Consider the following 24,321-nt stretch of genomic DNA (forward strand, 5'->3'; position numbering starts at 1 on the left):
CCCCCCCCCCCTCCTAAAAAATTTTACGTCATCATCTATGGGCCTGAAGAAATATGAACGATTATTTCACATATCTATTCACAGCAATGAAATCCCTACTACCGTGCTAGATGGTGTCGACACGAGTGGACGGATTTTTAAATTTATTTGAACGACGTCATGTTACTATACTTGTCCATTACAACGTACATGTAACAGAAGAAACACACAGTCCATGTCCTCGCTAGTGGACATAAACGAATTGAACCGTCAATGTGAACTAGATCAAGTATAGAACTTTACATAGGATCATATACGATGAATATGGATTACACAGTCTGTTTCAAAATACCGTCACCAATGTAGACACCATTTGACATCAAAATTTTGACAGTAAAAATATGTGTTATTGTTGTTGTCGTTTCATTGCTGTGTATCTATTGAAAATATCGAGAAGAGAGTATGTTATTCAGTGCTTATGGCTGAGTAATGTCTGAATAAAAACATACTCTCCTCTCGATATTTTCAATAGATATTACCCTCAATATTTGTCATGCATATAAATACTTAGCAGCAGCATATTGTTTGTTTGGATTTATACTGTTTTTAATGCCCATTATATGATACTGAGAATTTATGTTGTTGTTTTTTTCTCATATTTCAGGCTGTTCCCGTGGAGCATATGCATCACTGATCGATTGAATGCAAAAATCAAACGTAAACACGAATATTCCATTTGAATGGTAAGCAGCAATGCTACCATTTTCGATTCATCCATCAATGTGATTGTGAGGTATTTGAAGAGCTGGCGGAAATAATAACAGCTGCTTTTTTTTTCAAAATAAACGAACCAAGAAAATAAAACGAACATTCATACGAGTGGAAGAAACAGGCGAAAGAATCGCGAGGGAAACTACATGAAATATAAAAGGAACGAAGAATAATCAATAGCGAAGCGAAAAAAACTCACAAAAGAGTTTCAGATCCAGATTTCAGTCACGGAATCTATTTAATCATATTGGGGAATTTAAAACAGTTTTTTTTTCTCTCCATTCTGTTGTAAAACACGACACAAGACAAGGTATTCACTTGCTGCAAGCAAGTAAATTCGCTTGCTGTCGATTTGTGTCAGTTGATAAGCGACCATGGCTGTTTCGAACGAAGAAAATGTTTACAATGCCTTGCGGGGACATTTAAGCGCAAACATAAAGTTACCGGCACCTCTAATCATCAAAATATACGTAGCAAGCACAAAAAACGGTAAGACGATTATGTGTTTTTATTTATTAATATTTTTCGTTCAATCTTTCGTTATGGCGTTGGCTAAAATACAATTGTGTTCGATGCGATAAATGGATAGCAGGTGGCGGCAATCCTGATGATGATTTTCAATTTTTGGTATTGTTATTATTATTGTTTTCAAGGTTTTTCTTGTTTTTACGAATGACGGAGACACTGCGACGACTCTATTAAATCAATAAATTTTGCATGTTGAACGGTTTTAGCGTTGCTATCGGCACAATTTCTTCATACAGAGTTTTTCCAACTGATACACAAACTCACCGAACTCACTTAGCGTTTGTGTGTGTGTGTTTTTGTAGATTTTTCCCTTTTTTCATGATCATCTCTCTCTCGTTAAATGAATCGATGTGTATCGATTTGGTTGCAGAAATTTGCGAATATTCTAGTTTAGTATACATTTTCTCGGTGTTTCACATGCATACAATGTTGACGGAATGATTTTGACTGGTTTAAAATTCATTACATTCCATAGCACAGCACAAGCTCATCTTTCTTTAAAATATTCACATATTAGGATGTCGGATACGAGGCACGCATCCGCCAATTTGATATAAGCGATCGCTCATCGATGAGCCCATGGCATTGTATAACACACAGTTCCGCTTCCTTTTCTTATAACCGTTCCTCACGTTATACCATCCACAAATATGCGAGAGTTGTACTCTTTTGCCATCACACCAAAGTAAAATGTTAACAAGTGAATTGCTTTTGACTAACATACACACACACCTACGCCAACAATATTGTGAATGTGCTGTCATCGATGTCATTCTATGTCCCATATTTATTGTCATTATCAATGTGTACAAGTCTGTATCACTCTTCGTTTTTCAAAGTATTTCAAACCGGCAGGTTACCTATATGCTAAAGCCACTGTGTATATTACTTCTTTTATCATTGCTTTTAAATATAGAATTCAAAGTCGAGAGACGCATCCTATTGGAAGTAATTGGACCTGAATTGCAATCAATTTACGATGATCGTCAAATTGAGGTAACGGATTTTTTTTTATAACTTTTATATCATCTTTTATCGTATGTGCGCTTAGTGTGTGTGAAAGTGGATGATTGCCGTTTGGTTTTTGTTGATAGGCGTGTTGAGGTACAAGAGCTCGAGAAAAAATATATATATATTCAACTCCGGGTGTACCGTCAAATGGATTTATCCGCTTAACGCTAATAATCGTCAAAACGTCCGAAGTTATGTATAAATCCATCTGACGGTATTCCCTAATTCAACAAAATACTTATGAGCGTTGATAGAAAGTGAAACGGAATACATAATTTGCCATTTTTAAAGCGTGTCGTTTTTACATGTTACGTGCTCTTTTTTCCCTGTGACGATTTAATGTATTTTATCTAATATATAGCATTTATTCCGGAATTATTGTGAAGTGGTTTATAGGCTTTTCCTACGTTATTTCTATTCTCTTAGTCATATTCTACATATTTATTACTCATTATGTTTTTTTCTACCCACTTTTTGTTGTTGCCATCCATACATACCGAAAAGTTTCCGTAATATTTGTGGCCTTAGGTTTTGCTTCTTTTGCCCTTCCGAATATTATACATTCTCTTTTTCATTTTTCTTTCTGGTATTATTTTGAATTCAGGGCATCAAATTCATGTGACAGACGATAAAAATGCCGGAAAATTCTCTTTTATTTCTGCTATTTCTTTGGTATCCTTCATCAGACGGCAGACACTTATGAAACGTAAACAGGCCGTTGCTCAAACATTTGTTCGTTATCCTTTTTCTTTGTCTCATTCAATGTATAAATAAATATTTTTCAAATGATTTTCAATGTAGCTGAAGAAAAAGAAGGGAAATAAAAATGTAACCACACATTGCACGCATGAAATAAAATGTAAATAAATACGACTAACAGAATGGACGTTTCTATGAAACGGCTACAAAGTGAACAACCAAACAAACCTCAAACCGAATCGAAACACGACACACAAATACAAATAGAGATTAATAAATTGATGCTTTATGCCATTATTTTTCCCATTCTTTTTCGGTCACATTCATTTTAATTTTTGCGGTTTTATGTGATTTTAGCACGAATATTGCTTCTTTGTTATTTGCGAAAATGTGCTCAAGTATTTGTAAACACACCGGAGACTGTGTGTGTTTGTGTGCTCATTTCTCGCGTCGATGTCTCGAGGATTACTCGTGCAAACTTTTTAATGTGCAAAATGGGATCGATATTTATAAGACATTCTTTCTTTTATTTCAACAATACACTCCAAACACGGAACAATGAATGCTAATGTTTGAAGGACATTTTAATTGAAAACATTTTGGATAAAAACACGTCTGTTTTCACGCTACTATTCTGATCAACTGATTGTCCTTTATTGCCTATTACTTATATGCACTACATTCGTACCGAAACGGCAGCCAGCGCTGGATCGGCATGAATGTAGTGCTAATAATTATAAATAAAAAGGGACCGTTCTCGGACACTTTTTTTTTATCAACAATGTGCGATGGTTTTTCTACGAACTAGATCAAATAAAAAAAAAACGTAATGATTGCATTTTGTCGGTTAAATTTAAGTTATTATTTCACGTCATTGATTTGTGTCTTCATCTGAAATACAACAATTACATTTTTTTTTAATGAAGCGACTAATGTTTTAAATTCAATAGTTGTACAGAAGATTCGGAATTACAGAAAAAGTTTATTGTCAACGATGGACAATTTTCAAACTTTCAAGGGATTAGTTCACTTTTTTGTATAGTCTTTTGTCCATTTTTGCTTAAAGTTCTGTCGCTTGAATCAATCACTTGAATAGTACCTTACTCTATAGTTCAGTAATTTTTGGTGTAGGGCGGCGCCACCGTATGTACATAGAAATTTACATTTAAACTAACGCCATCTAACGTGTTTGATAATTTTTTTCCCCAAAAAAGTGGCACTATAACCCGTATTTGGCTTGAATGGCAAAAAGCGAAGTGATGTCTGCTTTTGATTACGATCCAACTGAATTTCTTTCGAGTTTTTTTTTTTGTTAGTTTCATGAAAAAAGAACTTTTCCCATTTTCGATATGAAAAATGTGATTTTCTCCCTTTTGTCGAACCACTTAAAATTTTGTAATAAAAGGCACAAGTTTAATATTTTTCGAAAGTATTAAATGTTTTGTGTGTGTGTGTGTGTTTGTGTGTAACCTTACAACTATAAATAACGATGTAAATATTTTGATGTTGAAAACTTTTTTTTCTTTTTTCTTTGTTTGGTTGGAAATTTGTTCAAAATATTTTTCTCTTTTTGTTCTCTTCCATTTGTTTAGATTGAGTTCGTCGACATGCATTTTGGTACTGGGCCAGGACATTCGAGTGCTCTCACTGATTCCGACCCGTACATTCTCGACGAGCATCTAAGCGAAATTGACGTTTGCTCTCGGGTCTCGAAAAGCGTATTTTTTCTTGTAAGTATTTAATAAGGTGCTGCGCATTTTTCATTGTTTAAGTTCAACCATTGTGCAACTTATCGCTTCAAAAATGCAAACTACATTGCTCGTAACATTGCACAAGTTTACAATGTATTAGATTCTTTTCGAATGTGTGGAGCCACATCGACGTAAAACAAAGAAAAAGAAGAAAAAAAACATTATAAAACAAACAAACTTGAAAATGCCAACTACCTCCAACCAAATACATGTGCTGTGAAACATTTTCAAGTAATTTCTTAGCGTGGTGTATTTGCAGTTTACCAGCTGTCTGTTAATAACTAAAAGTGTGCTTATAAAAACGAACCACATTTTCCTTACAAATCGTTTTTTTTTTACGGAAAGAAAAGTAATCAAATAATTTTTTTTTTTTAAATTGTAAAGAATTCGATATTTGATCTTTTTCTTTGCGTATTTTCATCGATGCACAACTTCCAAAAGTTCTCTGAAATCTGCAAAAAAGCATGCAATAACCAGGTATTTTCGCCAGTATTTTTTTTAAATTAAAATGCTGTGATATTTTTTCATCGTTTAAAAATTGTATTGTTTTTAACATGTCTTCAATGCACTTAATTGTGTCGACTCTTTCTCAGAGCAATATGTGTGAGGAGGAAAGCCTCAAAAAGCTGGTTTGGTGCTCATTCGGTCCTTTCATATATTGCTCCAAATAAACAGTGTCTCATCGTTTCAAACATTCATTATCAAAATTATTTTATTGATAATGAAGGTTTTCCGGTGTTTCATTGAGTTTTATTTGAGAAATCCTGTTGTCACGGTGACCATGCAGTTGACAGTTAATGAAACCGTAATTTGTGATGGAGGCGTGCTAATAATTTGCGTACAACTTCTAATAACTATAATTGGTTGCGATAAAACTAAATGACTTTTTATACTTCCAAGTTTTTGATTGGTTTGCTATGTTTGTTTCTCTATTTTTTCAACGTCGAAGGCCGATATCACATTCGTTTCCGTAACATTGTTTACATTAACATTGGCCCAAGTCTGGCTATGTTTCTATTAAACACGGTTAACGGTGTAAAAAACGCAATTAGGATTGCTAAAATTTATTGGTATTTCCACAAATTTGATTGGACTCGATTCGGTGTGCACTTTTTTCTTTCTTTTTTTTCTTGGCTAATTCAATTCGATCATCGGTAATTGATTGGGTGTCTTTGCGATATATTTGTGTTTGCGTCCATATGGTCATGGCATGTACAGACATTAATTGGTAATAGCTTGGGAAAACTGCATCTACCAATCCAAATCGATGAAGATGTATTCGAAGCGATCCAACGGCACGCAAATGACGCCAACCTAATGAACGAATGGTATCAATACAATGCAGAAACACATACATACACACTACGAAAAGATTATAGGTAAGCTACAGCCATCACCATAAAATCTTCTTTTATCCTAGATTCAGACAGTTCTTATAGCAACAGTGGTTGATGGTGCTGCTGCCGCTACTGTCGCCGCAAAACAACGTGAGCTTGAACATAAATTTTTAATGACTCGCATTGGCTTCCATTGACATTTCGTTGCGAATGAAAAATGCAAACAGCAATTATATCAGGAGATTCTTATATTTTTTTCTTCTTCCTCTCTCTTCTCAAGTGTCATTTGTGTCATCGCGTCGCATATACAGGGTGGCGCATATAATAGGGCCACTCTTAGGGGGTGGGAATTTTGAAAAACTCTTTGGGGGGTATGTTGGGGGTAAAAAATAAAAAAATGTCTCTCGTCATTCTGAACAACTTTGTAGTACATTATTTTTTGATCCGATGAACTTTTGAAAAATTCTGCTCCGATAGAAATTTTTTATTTTTTACCCCCAACATACCCCCAAAGAGTTTTTCAAAATTCGCCACCTATTATATGCGCCCCCCTGTATATAAGAAAAAGAGAATGAAAATTAAAGAAAAACCATGACGATGAAAAGACAGTGTTTCGATTGGTGCAGCTGATTTTTTTCTTCATTATTTTCATGATGTTAACATAAGAGATTGCCATTAGGAAATGCAAAATTCGTACAATGAATATAACCTTTTGATTATTTTCCCGAATTTTCTTCTCTCACTCACTGTTTGTTTAGGATAAGTAAATCAAAACAAACCAAGAGAAAGAAGAAAACCCGGATAATCAGACACAATGAAAGCTAATTTTTTTGAAGATCCGTGTTCGTTCTACGTACAATGGTAACTTTTTTTATATTCTTGTTTGCTGTTTCTCTGTCGCTTTCAACACGGTAACTTGACATCAAGTTTTGGGCTAGTTAAATCTGAATGAACAAGCAAAATGCTAAAGAGAATGGAGAAAAAGTGACCAAAATTGTGTGAAAATGGATGAATTGGAGTGGCAAAAATTGCGGTGTTATGCACACGATGATAAATGAAGACGAGAGGTAGAAAAAGCAGCAAATCTAAAATTTAACCATTTAAACTATGACAAAATGACGCAAACGTACTATAGTCTATCGGTGAATAATACGATTTTTTTAGGTCGCTGACGCCACTTTGCGACGTCTATCGATGCAAAAATTTGTCGACGTCATTGCCAAAAGTCATTGGCATTCAAATATGGCATTCTAAAATTCCAAAACGACATACTTTGAATGCACTAAACACCAAATGCGATTCAGTTTCAGCATTTTGCGACGTTGAATATAAAAAAATGTTTGATAGCTAATTTTTCATGTTGAATTTCATGCAAGCGTTAAACGAGCTACTGTCGACCCCGTCGAACTTTCGAAACTTTTCTTTTCATTATGAAAGCAGCAACTGGCAACATCCCATGTGCAAAAAAAGTGACTGACTGTTTAAGGAACAAATTGGCTGACAATTGACTGTAAAAGCAAACAACTTAAGTTAAATTTAGTTAAACGTCTGTTGGCTTTAATCAATTAAAGTAAGCTATGTTTAACTGTAGCAGCCAACTATAGTTGACAATAATCATAGTCACCCGATAGTCAACAGTCCCAAAATAATCGACTGTATATATAATAATAAATTTCAAAATTGTGACTTGGTCATTGTTTTTTTACACGGGATGGCATTGAAACCCAACCAATATGACATTAGAGCCCACAAATAGATACTTTATTTTATAGAACCTTTGCTTGTATGCAAAGGCACATTTGCTCTCCGTTTCTCTCTCTCTCTCTCTCTCTCTCTCTCTCTCTCTCTCTATCACTCTTAAAGAGAGACCGCTGTTTAATTCTCTCACACAAATAGATCCATACAACATTAAACTTAGTTTCATTAAATTTCCAGTTGAGTGCAAAGGCTAATGTGATTCTACCAAAACCGTTAAATTTTCGGTTGGCACAATACATCAAACCGATGTGCCCACTTTAATGGATATAAATATTAAGCTTTGTGGTGTTAAGATTATATTCTAATTATAAATTTTGTCTGATTAATTTTCAAAATAAATAGTTCGGCAAAAACGATATTCAGCGAATGAGCAAGTGACTGTATAAATGCTGGCCACAATGTAGAAAACAAAGATATTTGTTTGGGTTGTGCGTTAGTATAATACACTGTTATTTGGACGCTGTCTGTTGAAATGGAAGAATGATGACCGGTTTGTCGTTTAGCGTGCGCGTGATTGTTTTTGTTTTATTTTATTTCATTTCGTTTCGATGGGCGAGATTTTGCCTTTTGGGTATTTACCACATTGAAAATGAGATCGTAGTAAGGGGCAGAGTGTGCTGTAGCAAAAAACAGAGCGAGAAAGAGAAAGAGAGAGAGGGATATTGAAATGTGAAAATGATAAATGCCTCAGATTTGTCTGTAGACAGGCTCAAATCGACACACTGCCAACCAAAGTGTAAATATAGCACGTATAATTATTCGCATTTATCTTCTAGCACTTTCGATGTTTTTATACGGCCAAACCGAACCAATTGCAAAGACGAAGACAACGCCAAGAGTAGTGCAATTGTGAATTTTGAATCCCGAACACTTATAAATGTTCGTCGGATACAACCAAAAGAATCACTATACTGTGCTATTTTGTATTCTACGTTTTGGTTCTTTTTTTCCTTATTCAAATTCTTCGTCACGCTCATTTTGTATGCGTATTTGCAAACGTATAAAGAAGTCATTATTCAAAGTTGAAGTGAAATGCTCGTGATATAGTGGCAGAAAGTTTGAGAGCCCATTGAGAAGCTTGCAGATGGTAAGAAGTTATCAACATGTGCTCAACTACAAATTCCACTTTTCACTATTCATGCAATCATTTGTCGTAGATTGCATGGGCGAATATGTGGCAATTTCATACGGTCTTGAATAACGATAATAGTGATGGCGATGGCAACGGTGGCATCAATAATATAACATTGCTACTTTGTGCGTATTTTATAATTATGATTGTTATGAGAGTTCATATATTTTATGGCAAAACTTCTTCTATAATAAAGTGCGGAGACCCTGAAGTCACAATTTTCACGCATAATTAGTTTGTGCTGCGATTGGATCTTGTGTATTTTAGCGAATGGACGGGCGGTCGATGTTGGTTTTGTCAAGTATTGCCGGAAGTTGGAACATTCCAGAAACTCGTGCAAGCATACGGAGAGAGGACACGTTGATTTGTTGTATGGCAAAACTTCTATGATCGTCGTCGTCTTCAGTGTGTCACCCACCACAAAAACCCTATCGTTCAAGCTCACATAATTTACATCTTCCGAAACCAATTCCCTTCGTTCAACTCATTTAATTCCTAATTTGTTTTAATCAGTCCAACTGTTTCATATTACGAATTATTCATACAGTCGAATTATTTATACAAACATTTGATATACATTTTTCACATTTGTTTTTATTTTCTTTTTTCTTCACATGGTTATCCATACGATGACGATAATCAACTTGTATTGCTTCGCGGCATTCTTTACCCCCGTGTTTTTTCTTTCGTATTCAAATAAAAAAAATTGAATGATTAATCGTATCGTGGATGTTCGTGGTGTGTTTGGTGCGCACAGAGAGAAAGATTTGAATAAAAAATGGATGGGCGATGTTGATCGACTACGAACAATAATAAATACAGCTATTACATCCATTTCGGATTGTACAACATCAAATGAATCGACACTGTTACGTGATAAATTGAAAGCAATTCAGATTACAGCCACGGAAATGGAAATTCACAAAGCGCTCGGTAAGTAAATTATGTATATGCAAGATTTCTCGTTTGGATTTCGTTTCGAATTTCGATTATTTCTCTATTCCATCATATCGACTATAGCAACGCATTCAGATGGAATTTCATACGGAATATTTTTCTTACCGCAATTTTTTTTTTTCATTCTATTTTTCGTTCGTTTGGTATGATGTCAATTAACTTTTCACTTCTTTATTTTCTGATAAAAACGAATGAGATAACTAAGAAATAAAAACTGAGCTATTTAAAAATTATATTTGTGTACTTATGTGTATGTGTAACCAGCATTCACAGATGCGTACATCAATACAGTACATCAATGCTTGCATCATGTCGTTGTGCGTTCGGAGCACTTGGTGCGCTGCCGAAGATCCGAACGTACACCGATACCACAAGCGAGAATCATTCGATGTTTTGTATTGATGTATCTCCTTGTGAATGCTTGATGTGTAATAAACAATTAAATTTCTCCATAAGACAATTCAAAAAAAGATAAGCATTCAAACCTTGCAAAAGTTAAATCGATTGCATGCAAGTGAATAGAGACATGAGAAGAAACCAATTCTGCTCCATTTCAGATAGAATTTATGACAATAGTTTTTGTGTGGAATTGGACTTTGAAATGGAACATAAATCCGTTCAGAAGTTATAAATTAGAATGAAGATTGAAATGGAAATGCAGTCAACATAAACCAACTTCAATAAGATTTCCATTTGAAAGTCATCTTTATATGTTTTGAATTTGTAATCTATGGATTAAAAATGTTTTCTTTAACTTTGATCATAGGTCGAACGTATTTTGAGCACCACAGCAACGATATTCGTTGAACGAACGAGAATATATTATATATGTGACAATGAGAAAAGAGTCCGTTCAAAGGACTATAAGGAATATAATTTCGTCGAAGGAAATGAACATAATAGTCTTAGTGCTATGAATAAATTAAATCAAAGACAGTCTGTTAAGCTATCGTCCGTAAGAAGAATGAAGTTGAGTGGGATTGACCTTCTTTTCAAGACAACCAAAATACTATGCAAATTGATAGCAATCATGGCCTGGAAATGCCTATGTAATTTACATATAAACGAGTGAGACTCAAACGTGTTCTTCTTTTTCCATAAAATATACCAGTGGCGCCACCAATTTTACATATAAGCGCATATAAAATTTTCAATATGGCTGCGCCCATGAGAGAGAAAATTTCGTCTCATTCATTTCCGCCCCATGATAGCAATTCACTTGAAATCACTGGTCCAGTCAATTTCTAATTTACTTCGTGGTACCAATGCATTTTCATGAAAATTGTCAATTTTCATTCGACAAATTCAAAAAGGTATGTTCTTGTTCGTTCTTTTCAAATCGAATTAGAACGCTTGAAATAATTACAAACAAGACCAAATGTGAATCGTCATTTTTATTCACATTTGAAATAAATGACGAACATGAATAACATCTGTAAGGTAATCGGATTTAATTGATGTACGAATAAATAATATGTGCCTTTCTCGCATATTCCGTGTCACATGCAATCAACATTGTAATGAACAATGAGCTCTAAATTTCTTTGCTGTCGGTTGTTGTGCCCGTGTGCAGTGTATTTACAAAATGGATAAATTGCAATCGCACGTTGTCAGTGTCAATGATAAAATACGAAGCGACTTTTCAACTTCACCTATGTGTAGACATGTAAATCGTAAAACAATGAAATATATTCTTCTTTATATCTGTCACAATCGCATATCACACATGCAAGTAAATACTAAATAGATGTAGTTTATATGCATGAATTATATCCGCACCATAATCCAGCATATATGGAACGCGTTAATAAATATTTCAAGTGTGAAATTGACATTGCAATCGGATGATATGCAAGAGATGGCATTCTGCTTTCACGTGCATTCTACCTTTTTATTGAATTAAGTTACATTAACACGTTTCGGATTGAATAATTCGTGGAAAATAGTGTTGTAGTCAAAACTGAAAACTTTAAATACGTGACATATTAACGCCGATTGGTACAAAGGAAAATCACATTGATACCGAAATAATTTCAAATGACGCTTCTGAATGCATTTGAATCATGAGTATATTTGATTGATTCAAACATGAAAACGATACCCTACCATTCCTACTATATTCTATGATTATGCCGAAATGATGATTTCACTCCTTTGTTTCGTCTACTACAAAACGAAATTTAATCACATTCTAATTTTGCCCTGATTTTTTGGCAATTTGTTTTTGTTATTGCTCATTAAATGTTTGGATATTCAAAATTCATACAGAGCGTCGGGATTCGTTCGAAGAAATCGTGAAACTGAACATAGCGTAAAGTGAATGTGCAAATGAAAATGATAGTAGCTTGGATAATAGATTCCATCATGTCATTGTCAACGTTTACAAAGTTCGTGTTCTAGTTTTTGTGACTTTGTAGTTTGCCTTCATTGTATTCTGATGCTTTGTCTTGTTTTTTTTTTGATAAACTAACTCAACCGAACATATCTTAAATCGGGTAGGAATATCAAAAGCAAGCACTCAAAAAAACTTACTCCTAGCGCCACCAACCTATAAGTTGTGTATTGTGAGAGCCAACTTCAGACAGATTGTATATATGTGACAACTATTTTTTTGAAATTTGTAAAACCGGCAATTAGGTGTTTGTGTTTCAACTATAAACATTAAACATGCGAAAAGTAATTTTGCTTTTTTTTATTAATCATCATTTTACTGTGACTTTTTTTCTTAATTTTTACATTTTTATTTTTTTGATTCATTATTGGTTGTTTTTTGTGCTTTACTTTCATTTTTTCCCTGAAATTTAGAAGTGTGGAATGTGCGAAAAATCGTTCATTCGTTTACAAACTTTGCGGGAACACGTCGAAAATGTTCACCAGCCAATGAAGAAAAAATTCAAATGCCCGAATTGCGACATATTTTGCTCGCACATAATCAGAAGTTGCCGAATCAGCTTTTGCCGAATCAGCTGTTGCTGAATCAGCTGTTGCCGAACCATGATCTATTATCTGTGAACGTGTGAATAGATCAATCAACAATTTTTTCAAAATACTTACATTTGAAGAAAATGTGCCTTTAAATTGTGCGGTCTCGAGCAAAATTTGTCGCAATTCGGGCATTTGAATTTTTTCTTCATTGGCTGGTGAACATTTTCGACGTGTTCCCGCAAAGTTTGTAAACGAATGAACGATTTTTCGCACATTCTACACTTCTAAATTTCAGGGAAAAAATGAAAGTAAAGCACAAAGAACAACCAATAATGAATCAAAAATATAAAAATGTAAAAATTAAGAAAAAAGTCACAGTAAAATGATGATTAATAAAAAAAAGCGAAATTACTTTTCGCATGTTTAATGTTTATAGTTGAAACACAAACACCTAATTGCCGGTTTTACAAATGTCAAAAAATAGTTGTCACATATATACAATCTGTCTGAAGTTGGCTCTCACAATACACAACTTTATTGAGTGAATGCTTTTGATATTTCGACTTTTTAAAACGATGCATTCACGTTTTTTATTGCCGATTAATATTTTTTTATGAATAAAACATTTTTTTAAAAGATTGGCAATCATAATATTCATTAAATTAACCACTAGAAACATATTTGTGGATTCATTTCGTTTTGATATTAGAATAGTAATCGATACGAAAGTAGATGGCGGTAGGATGTAAAAATCTTTTTGCAAAAGTGACATTTCAGTACAAAATACGTTTTGATATTCCTACCCGCTTAAGTAAACTACTAATTACACGAAAATTCAATAGGTTGAAAGTAACGCTGAAATCAAAATATGGTCGCGATAGCTGCTGATGATAGCAAAAACACTTTGCACTCTATCAGTAAATATAAGAGAAAACATAGATTTAAAATCTTTCAACTGAAACCCTCCCACATGCTATAAACATTTTTCTTGTTTTCAATGCTAAGAACGGATTTTAAACGAAATGAAATATACTTCCTGCTGAGTTAGTTTTTGAATTGTTTTCTCTTTACTTTTCCATTCATTGTCTCGTTCCGAGCAGTATATCAGCTATCTGAATATCTGCTGATATTCTCAGACGCTGGTGGTCAGTACAAAGGTCATCAGACTGTAGTATGAATGTGTTTTTTCATTCTCTTTTGAGTGGACTTTCTTCGATCCTGTGTCTCTGATATAACACGATCAGTTGCTGAGAACAAGCGTTTGAAAATATCAGCCTATATTCAGATAGCCAACATAAATTGCTCTTGTTTCGTTGAACACAATCAAAACTTAAAAGAATTTTTATATGCAAAAAAGACTTTACGGCATGGAGTGCGACCCACTCAATATACAATTGGTATTATCGTTTTAAGTTTTGTTTTCATAAATACATTACATTAACTTTGATTTTTCTCCAGAAGAGCAGAGAACAAAAAAGTTGAAACGTTCATTCCGTTGACATCTCTCGATACGATACGTTGCCCATAAAAAATTGTTTCCATTTCGGGGTCATTTTTCATTTAGTGTGAATTTTGAATTGAATTTAACAAGTTTAAAATTGTCCGTGGGCATTCTGCAAGAGAGAATGAAGTCAGTATGCGGTGTATCACTTCGTAAAACTCTCAACATTATCATGAGAATTTGTTTACGGAAATTTAATTCCGAATTAGTATCTCTCTCAGTTATCTTGTTGCTGAACTTGTTTTTTTTATATTTCTTTCGTTTCCCATTTTTATTTTTATGGGCGAAAGTACAAAAAAAGTTACGAGTTTGGAATGAAAAATAAAGCATTATGTACTAAAAAATAAAATGGTGACGTAATTTTTTTTCATTCGTTGAATTTGTGTCTGAAAGGAAGAAATTCTGTTTGTTGTCCATTTGGAATTTGTATCATTTTTACATGGTTATTAAAGCAATCTAGAAGTGAATGCCGCAATACAAAATGAAAGAAATACAATAAACGTGCTAAAAAAAATTGCATTTGTATTGTCACGATGGCCACGTAAGAATGAGTTACATTACAACTAGCTTACAAACCATGAACGACACTGAACGAACGTGAAAAACGGATGAGAGAGGGTAAGAACAGCAAGGACTACAAATTTGAAATGTATATAATTTCATTTTCAACGCACTGAAATTAAATGTAGCGACCGAGAAAAAAAAACAATGGCAAATTTATAATAATGCAATATACAAAATACGTATCAAAAAAGCAAGACAAGCAAACTCACACATAAAAACAAACGGTAATCGAATAATAAAAAAGAAGCTTAGTCAAAGAGCGAATCCAAATGAATGATGGTATATGGAAGGTTGCTTTACATTTTACCATGACTTTAAATGGTAAACCTATTGTCTGCTTTATTTGTTCAAAGACTAAAAGGCAAGATGCCTTCGTACGTTTCTATTCAATATCGGGAGACGGGATCAGGTCGTTGCATCCTTGAATACAACTTTTTATAGCTTCAACGAAATGAAAAAAAGGAAGAAAGTGAGCGTGAATAAGTGTATGTGTGTGTGTGTGTGTGAGAGAGAGAGAGAGAGAGATGCAGAAAGACAAAGTTTTATGAGATTGGTTAGTTTGATTCTCTGCTTATTTTTGCTATGGTTCTTCAATTGATCACTCTCAACATTTTCATCTCTATTGATTTTTTACTTCAACTGTGTTTCTCTCTCATTTACCCACCCCCTTTCTCTCTGCGATCCGATCACCACGTGAAGAATGTCAATGAAATACTTGATGAAAATGTGGCGGCACAACCTGAACGACAGATACTTGGATGTGTGTGTGTGTGTGTGTTTTTTTTTTTAACTTATTTTGATTGAAGTTTGAACAGGCAAACAACGTTTTGTTATTCAATTTACCTAGTTCCAATATTGACGTCGAAGACGTTGACAACGAAGTGCAGTCAAATAGCCCATATCATAGCCATTTTGACAAAAGCTATAACGAAATTAAAAAGATGTCATCTAAAGCACCTCAATCTTCTTAAGTTGGTATCTCAATATTAGATTGCTCCTTTTTTCGGCCTCTTTCACATCACATCATCTTTTTTCGTCTCTTCTTCTCTTCGCTTGCAAGTAATTCATATACGGTTTTGGCTGTGTGGTTATGTGTGCGTGTGTTAAGCGATTGAATTGTCGTCTCATAAAAGCGTCGACACTGTATTGAATCGAACATTTTCAAATGACATTATCTTTGGTAGTTGCTCAAAGTGATTTCTGTTAACTGGCCACTAACTTTCGGGCAATGTAATGTAATTGTCAACAATTTACAAACTAAATGTGCACAGGCACAAAAAACGTGACGACTGATATAGAATATATCGAATAAATGACAGAGTTCATTTTGATATGAGGCAGCAGGGGGTTGACGTGTGACAATCAACGAATTCAATCAATATAACTCGTTTATTTCATTCAGAATCACAAAACCAATATCTCATTTCAAATAAATTCTTTTTTTTTTGTGCAAAGCTTTCATCGAATATTTACCAGTAACCACTCAACATTCTATTGTGTATATATATACTTGATTACGGGCCATACAAATGTGAACAGTTTAGATACATTCAATCGAAATTGGCCGAATGAATGTTCGAAATTTGTATTGGATTTGGGATGACCCATCTTTAGTACTTGTTGAGTACTTCGATTTGCCAGTGGTTTACTGTAGAGCCACATTTATTGATGGAAATAATCCAATGCTGGACGCTTACAGTGTTGTTTTTTTGTCCTTCTTTTGGGTATTTTGTCTTCAACATGCAATATTTACCGATAATTCGAATCCACGTATACACATACATGTGTGGGACCGCTATGGCTATATAAGCGAAAACATTGTGTCGAAAATGTGAATTTATCCAGTCGAGTGGAATGGGCCGATTTTTTTGGAACGGACGTGTATTATAGATACAATAAAAGCGAAACTTTGCTCTTTAGAAAATGTCACTCAATTACTTTTTAACACAGATTGATCGCTTGATTGGCGAAAATATATGTATTTTATTCTTAACATTGCTTAAGTTGAATTCATTCCGTTAAACTTTACTTCAAAGATGGAAAGACATACGTACGCACCCATACATACACCGACCCCGCCGCAAATAAATGTGTTTTAACAATGTGAAAAGTGGGTGTCTTTGTTTTCTTTTACTTTATTCATAACATGTCTACTCAGCTATCTCTTTTTTTTCTGTTGACTATGTGTTACTGAACCCGATGTTCAGACACACATTTTCGGCCCAGTAATATGCGTGAGCCGACACTATTTCTATTCAAAATCAATCACAGTATTTAAGTAAATTTTAATTATCCTATTTTTCTGTTTTTCTTTTTCAATGGTTTATAGCACTACCAAACAAGCGAATACTGGCTGTATTTCGGGAGTGGACATCATTATCATCATCATCGCCGAATATTACTGAAAGTACTAAAGTTGTAGCGGCTCGTGCATCACGTGATAAAATCAGAAAGATAAAAAGTTCGCTTGCCGAACATGTGCCTGTCGGACATCTTGTCACATTAAAGTGAGTCTTGTCACATTTTACAAGTGTAACAAGTGTAGAAAGCACTTAAGAGAAAGTTTCTTCATTACTTTGTGATATAGTAAAGTGCGTAGTAAATAGCATCAAACCAGATGCCAGATCACATGTGTTGTAAACATTTGATAATCACGAGTTGATTCTATCATCCAAATGCCGAACATATTACACGATTCGCTTGATTCCAAATTTGGTAAAACTCAATTGACCATATTAAATGAAAATTAAGTTACATTTAATACATTCGGATTTTGATTCCTTGCAGATTTTCTGCTCATCAAGTAATATTCAATGAAAAAAAATTCATTTTAATCGGTAAAAAGAAAGAAATTCGAAGTTTCATCCATTCTGTATGGAATCATATTTAAAAAGCAATTTTTAAAGTTGAAACCAGCCATTTAATTGAATAAAATCGATATCAAATGTAGAGGGCGAGAGAAAGTGAAGAAAAAAAAGAATATAATGAAGAAGTTAAACTTTCAAATAGTTGCAATTTTCACGGGCATGACTATTAAAACTTACTGTGCAATCCTCAAGTGAATATGTACCATTGGATGGCCCTACACATTCAAGCTATCCAAATCCAATAAACCGATCTTGACATGGTTCGTTTGTGCCAAAATAATTGAAATAGTTGCTGATTGTGTTCTCTAATCAGCTTAAAATGGCATCAATTCGTTTGTCTCTTTCTCTCTCTTACTCTGTGAAAATTGTTTCCACTTGACGCAAGCATCGATATTATTTTGCGCGCCCCATTACCACCACTATGCCATCCCTTCATTTATACTTTTTTTACTCTCCAATAATCGTAAATTCGATGATTTCAAGACGTCTTATGAATCACACCCTAAAAACTAATTGATATCAATGGTGAGTGTGCATAAATGTTGGTAGTGAGAAATGTGTTTTTGGGTAGGTACAAAACATACAACCGTAAATAGACGTACATCAGCACACACTTCTGTATCGTGCCAATAAGTGAATGAGTGCGTCATTGAAAATGCCAAATATTTGTTTACGTCTCTCTCACTTTCTCTCTCTTAATCTCTCTCACGTTCATTTCATTGGCCTTATCAAGCGATTAATCTAAATTTAATATGAAGAAGAAGAAGAAGAAGAAGAAGGAATCAAGTGCAATTCACCAAGCCAAATGTGTCTAATGCACACACCAATTATGAAATTCTATGTGTGTATATGTGTCTGTGTGCGTACATGTAATTTGATGTCGGTGTTTTGCGATAATGCGATGTATCTCCACTGAATTCGAATCCTCATCTAATGGCATTCTCTCGGTTTATCTCTCTTCTTCTATCTCTCTCTGAATTCATATCCATTTTCGTATTTAAATCAATTAGTAACAATGTCATTTGCCTGCGACCGTAACTTTTAAATGATTTCCATGGTCAACAGCATCACCAGTTACCAGTGATGGTAACATGACCGAAGGGCAATCGCACTTTGAACACTGCAGTTGTGCTGCTCTCTGACATTTATAAGTTCAACCCTATGTAAAGACATTGCTTTCCTCTTCTTCTTCATTTACAAGAAGCATATGTGCGTTATAGCAGCTTAACTTTGAGATACCAGGTGGCAGCATATCTGCGTGTTCGAAACCCAATACATTGCTTTAAATGGAGTGCGAGCAGAGCGTGAACAGGACATAAAAAATCATTTCGTCGAAAATTTAATCTGCGATGCAGTTGCACACCAACAATGAACCACGCAAACACGCACAAGATATATTCTCCAACCTTTTTTATTGTATTTGTATTCTTTTTTCGTCATCGTCTCCGCTATTCTCATAATGCAAATTAGCATTTTCTATTTTTTGCACTTAATTTTTTTGGTGTGTGTACGTCGGTATATGCATACTTTCATACCTACATCATGTAGGCTACATGGAACCAAATCCATATTTTTTATGCTTGTGGAAGATTTTACGCCTTAATACTTTCATTGTTTGCACGCGTACTTTTTGTATCTTCAACACAGCAAACGACCACGTAATTCTATTTTCAGCTTCCTTCATGTTGTCTATTTTCTCCGGGTAATCTTTGTGGCATGTCATAATTCAGTGAAAATGGACTTTTGTGAGGCGCTTATATTTTTTATGTGCTTAGAAACACGTCTGAAATGATCGCTTTTGTTTAACCTGCTTTGCGTTGCCAGTTTCACATTTGAATGTATCTAACTGGCATTTTTCTCGTGTGAATTTTTGCCAAACGTGTTACACGCGATAAACAAAATGTGAAGCAAAAACACGAAAGAAAATGCGTACTCTAGAGAGAAAGGGTATATGATGATGCCAAATATCATTTCAATATTTACTTATAGCAGATTTTCATTCACCAGCAACTATGAAAACAAATGACATTCATACGTGCTCGCTATCATTTGTAAGCGATTCGAGAATACATATGGCTTTTGGATTCGCTTGGTACACACAATTCAAATATTTTTCCCAAATAAATTATACGCATAAATTGTTAAGGGCCTTAAAGAAAAAATGACACTTTTTTGTTTGCTTTTGACTGCAACACGATTTTCATTTTCCTTTATTGTTTTACTGTTTTTTTTCTCTGCTGCTTTTGGATACTATGAAAACTATACGATGCAATTTTATATTGAAACCTATGACCAAACACTGAACATTTGACCGCTTAATGTGGTGCGCACATATGGTTTTTATTGATTTTGTTTGCGATATTGCATATCTTGGTATTTTCAACGGTAAAAAAACACACACAGCGTGAATGGTGAACCAGTAGATATTGATCCAGAGTGTGTGAGCCATGACGAATATTTGACCGAATTCAAGAGCATTCTAATTACAACACTACGAAATGCCATCGATGAGGACATATCCAACGATCCAGATTGCATAAAAGGACGCAAAAAAACCGTACAGGTGAGTGACATTCATTATTAAAATTCCTGGCTTTGATTCGATCAGCCTTTGTGAGCTCGTCGAAATAAATTTAAAGAAAGCATGGAAGCAATAGTTTACATAGAAATTTAATCATTTACCATTTTGTCGAAAAATGAAAAAATCAAGGATTGTTACGTTGGTATTATGAGCTACGAATAGCATCAATGGCATTCCTTTGAACAAATAAATTATAAATTTATGGCTATTGACCTCATTTGAGATCAGATATGAATTTATTCCCCGAAAAAATTACATTTTTTTTACAAACTCGGATAAATTTGACAATGATTTTACACTGAAACTATTTTGGGCCAGGTAAAATGGCATTTTACCATTCCGTGTTTCACTCTGTTCAATTTCTCTGACTACTAACCAAATAATACAAATTGGATTGCAGATTACACAGCAGTGAAACGACAACAACAATAACACATATTTTTACTGTCAAAATTTTGATGTCAAATGGTGTCGACATTGGTGACGGTATTTTGAAAAAAAACATGGACTGTGTGTTTCTTCTGTTACATGTACGTTGTAATGGAGTATAATAACATGGCGTCGTTCAAATAAATTTAAAAATCCGTCCACTCGTGTCGACACCATCTAGCACGGTAGTAGGGATTTCATTGTTGTGGCAGATTACTATGTCCGCTTGTAGTTTATGATAGTGATTGGGCGTTTGCTCATCACGAAAAATTACATTGACGCTGTCCACTTGTCTGCACAGAATTTAAAATCGTTAAATTAAATTTTCCATCTATTTATTTTAAAAGTTACCATCATTTGTCTTGTGCACACTAACACTAAGCACCATGAATTTCGTTGTTATCTCCATTTGAAGTTTGTATCATACATGGGCACAGGATTGTAGGCTTGGAAGACCCCCTTAAATCGTCCGAACTTCACTCCCCTCGGCGGCAAGCGAATATTCCTTCAATTTGCTAGGGTTTTTCCAAAAAGAAAGGGAAGGCTCTTTTTGCTCTTCAATTTTGTGCGAGATAGGGAATTTTTTTTCGGATGGACCCCCTCAAATTTCTTCCTTGCCCGTGTATGGTTTCTATCTATATTTTGTTAGTTCCGAAACTGTGTTATGCAAACAGGTTAGATGTCTTTGAAATTGGCATCCAAATGCAATAACTCCCACATTTCTTGTCTTGTTGCTGTTGTTCTTATTATACTTATTTAAAATTTTGGGAGGGTTTTCAACGCTTTGGTGCTGGTTGTCTTATTCAATCGAAATAAATTGAATGAACTCGAGAAATCTAACCACTTACTAAGCTATACAACTTGTAGCACGTTTCGTTCGATAGTAACATGTGCGTACAATATTACACGTTTTTTACGAGAAAGAAAAAAACCGGGAATAAAATGATGTCGTATTTAGAGTGAAACTTTTTTATTAAATTCTTTTCTCAAAAAAATTTCATCTCTGCAGTTGGTGGACTGATAGTGGAAAAAGAGTCAACTACGAATTTGGCGTTCAATGAATTGGGTGTAGTTAGGATAGTGCAGTCTGTTAAATAATTCGCATTGTAACATACTACTTGGTGGAATTTTATTTGAATAAAGTATTCAACAGCAATGGAAAGATGAATAAATAGGGAAAATAAAACCTGAACCACTTCTAAACTCACTCGACTGCACCATTGCTGAACAGTTAAGACGATAAGAAAAAAAATGTTTCATCATTCAATCTATGTCGAATGATTTTTGAGCAATTTAAGAAATATGCAATCTTTTTTCTGACACATGACAAAAATACGACGACGAAACATACATAATATTTGTGTTGATATGAATACGGTAGATGCTGGGAAATATTTAATATAAACGAATAAAGTGGAATAAGTAAAAAGTGAAGTGTGCAACAACGTATGGCCTGAATGGAACTGAGAGGAACGAATAAAGAGAGAGAGAAAGCATAACAGTCATGCATGAAATTGAAAAATCTAACTTAAGATTTATTAAAGAATCGCATTTAACTTGGCGTGCTGCCCTCAATTGGATAGTTTTTTTTTTGGCGCGAGACCATAGATAAATATCTTAGTGGACGCGGGTGCAAACGAATGTAGTGTGCGGCAACAGTATTTGCTTTTTTCATTCCATTCCATTCTCACACCGGAAATTACTATTGGTGTTTGGGGCAGCAACAAGCCGCGTAATAATAACGACAAATGAACAACTCTATGAAGTTGAGTACTTACACATAATCACAAAATATACAAAGAAAATTCACTCTCAACTAAATTAGATCCAAAAAGAACAAATAGAAAAGTAAGAGTAAACGAAACTGAACGTAGCGCCAGAACAAAAAAAAACATGTATTTCATAAAGATATAACTGAAACGAATATAAACCGCAAAATTCTCTGTAAAAGGAATTTCCGTTATTCTTCCTGTTTTCAAAACAATTTATATCCGAAAGCATAGCGTTAAATTCTTTATCGTATTTATTTTATGCATTAAGTGCATGTGTATACCCACTTCTCTTGCTTTTGTACGATTTTGTATGAAACGCTATGTGTTGGCGCTTTTTTGCCTATTGCCTCTTCTTCTCTTTATTTTGCACGGTTTCATTTATGCCTTGTGCACACTCTACTAAACGCATTTCAAGTCACTTCGAAACATACGATGTTTAAATAGTTACATGGATTCTTATCCGGCAATTTCCTTTCGAGTCGAAGGAGTTGGTGTGTATGCACTTTCTTCTTCTTCTTCTTCTTCTTCTTGCTCGGTGCGCGCCGTTTTGCAACCATAGATGTAGGTTACATTGCATATCATATACATGTAGTCCATTTTCCATTGGATTGAACAAGAGAAAGAGACAAAGAGAGAGAGAAGGAAAATAGTACTTCGGCTCTTCTATGTTGATTATTGATTGCATAAAAATTGAATGTTTTCCGGTGATAAAAAAAAAAATCATCGGTAAATGCAAGAAAAGAGAACGAGAAGGAAATAGAATGAAAATAAAATTGAAGAAAATCGTGTTGGCAAATAGAGAAAATATTCTCTCGTGATTTACTTCGGTAGTCATCGTCGTAGTCGTTTCCCGCCTTGTCTTCCTTTTGTTAAATACATTATTGAGCCATGTTACCCTAAGAGCACATTTGCTCTAATGCCAGATAATTTCTTAAGTATTTCCCACGAACATATTGTTGCTGTGCATTCTACATTTAATAAAATATGCTTAGCGAGAGAATAAATAGCATCTTGGCGTCAGAGCAAAAAAGAAATATGTAAAATAAATTGAGTTTTTTTCTTCTTCTCAGAAATGAAAATATGTAAAATCATTTAGAAATAAAGAGTCTTACAGGAGTAAGACGAACTTTTCCGCACGGTGGTAGATGCGTATTCTATTAAGCTATTTCAAAATAATATTTGTTCGATTTTTCAAGCCTTTCAAGCGGCGTAAAGTTCGAGACCAAAAAATATGTTTCAACTTTGGCATCGAAATATTCTTTTATTTAATAGCAGAAATACTCGGAAAAGATTTTTCACACTTCATGATGAACCCATTTGTACGACATTTGAAAGAATTCTATTTTCTATAAAACACTATAAAAAATATGTCTGACGTTAATTTTGCCATAAACATTATTTTTGAAACACTTTTCATACAAAAGTAAAACAAAATGGATTTTTGTATGGGAATCATACCTGTATGGTATCGTAAGCACGTGAAACTTTGCACAGGTTATTTTTTTCACAAAAAAAACCATTCGAAAAGTTTGGAGAAATTTCAACGAAAATTATGAGTACCTCCCATACAAGATTCTTTTTTGAACCAAAAATTGAAAATTTTGTATGGGAGGTACTCCTAATTTTGATTAAAATCTTATCAAACTTTCAGAATGTTATTTTTTTGTGCAAAAAATAGTCTGTGCAAAGTTTCACGTCATTAAGGTGACGGCATGGCTCCCATACAAAAATGCAATTTTTTGGTGATTTTTTCAAGAAA

At 34.2% G+C, this 24,321-nt stretch overlaps 1 protein-coding gene across 1 annotated transcript in view; it reads left to right on the forward strand.

Annotated features, from left to right (window-relative positions):
- The first annotated feature begins 648 nt into the window (after positions 1-648).
- The window catches only part of LOC116345972, an 80,584-nt gene continuing 56,911 nt past the window's right edge, over positions 649-24,321 (forward strand). Inside the window, exons 1-7 of the mRNA XM_031775822.1 lie at positions 649-1,239; positions 2,195-2,274; positions 4,581-4,718; positions 5,958-6,118; positions 9,724-9,899; positions 17,243-17,420; positions 20,184-20,343. Of these exons, the coding sequence (XP_031631682.1) occupies positions 1,125-1,239; positions 2,195-2,274; positions 4,581-4,718; positions 5,958-6,118; positions 9,724-9,899; positions 17,243-17,420; positions 20,184-20,343 (1,008 nt within the window). The 5' untranslated portion in view covers positions 649-1,124. The remainder of the gene's footprint in view (positions 1,240-2,194; positions 2,275-4,580; positions 4,719-5,957; positions 6,119-9,723; positions 9,900-17,242; positions 17,421-20,183; positions 20,344-24,321) is intronic.

Source organism: Contarinia nasturtii, unplaced genomic scaffold, assembly GCF_009176525.2.
Source record: "Contarinia nasturtii isolate CC-2019 unplaced genomic scaffold, AAFC_CNas_1.1 Cnas_scaffold_129, whole genome shotgun sequence".
Taxonomy (NCBI): domain Eukaryota; kingdom Metazoa; phylum Arthropoda; class Insecta; order Diptera; family Cecidomyiidae; genus Contarinia; species Contarinia nasturtii.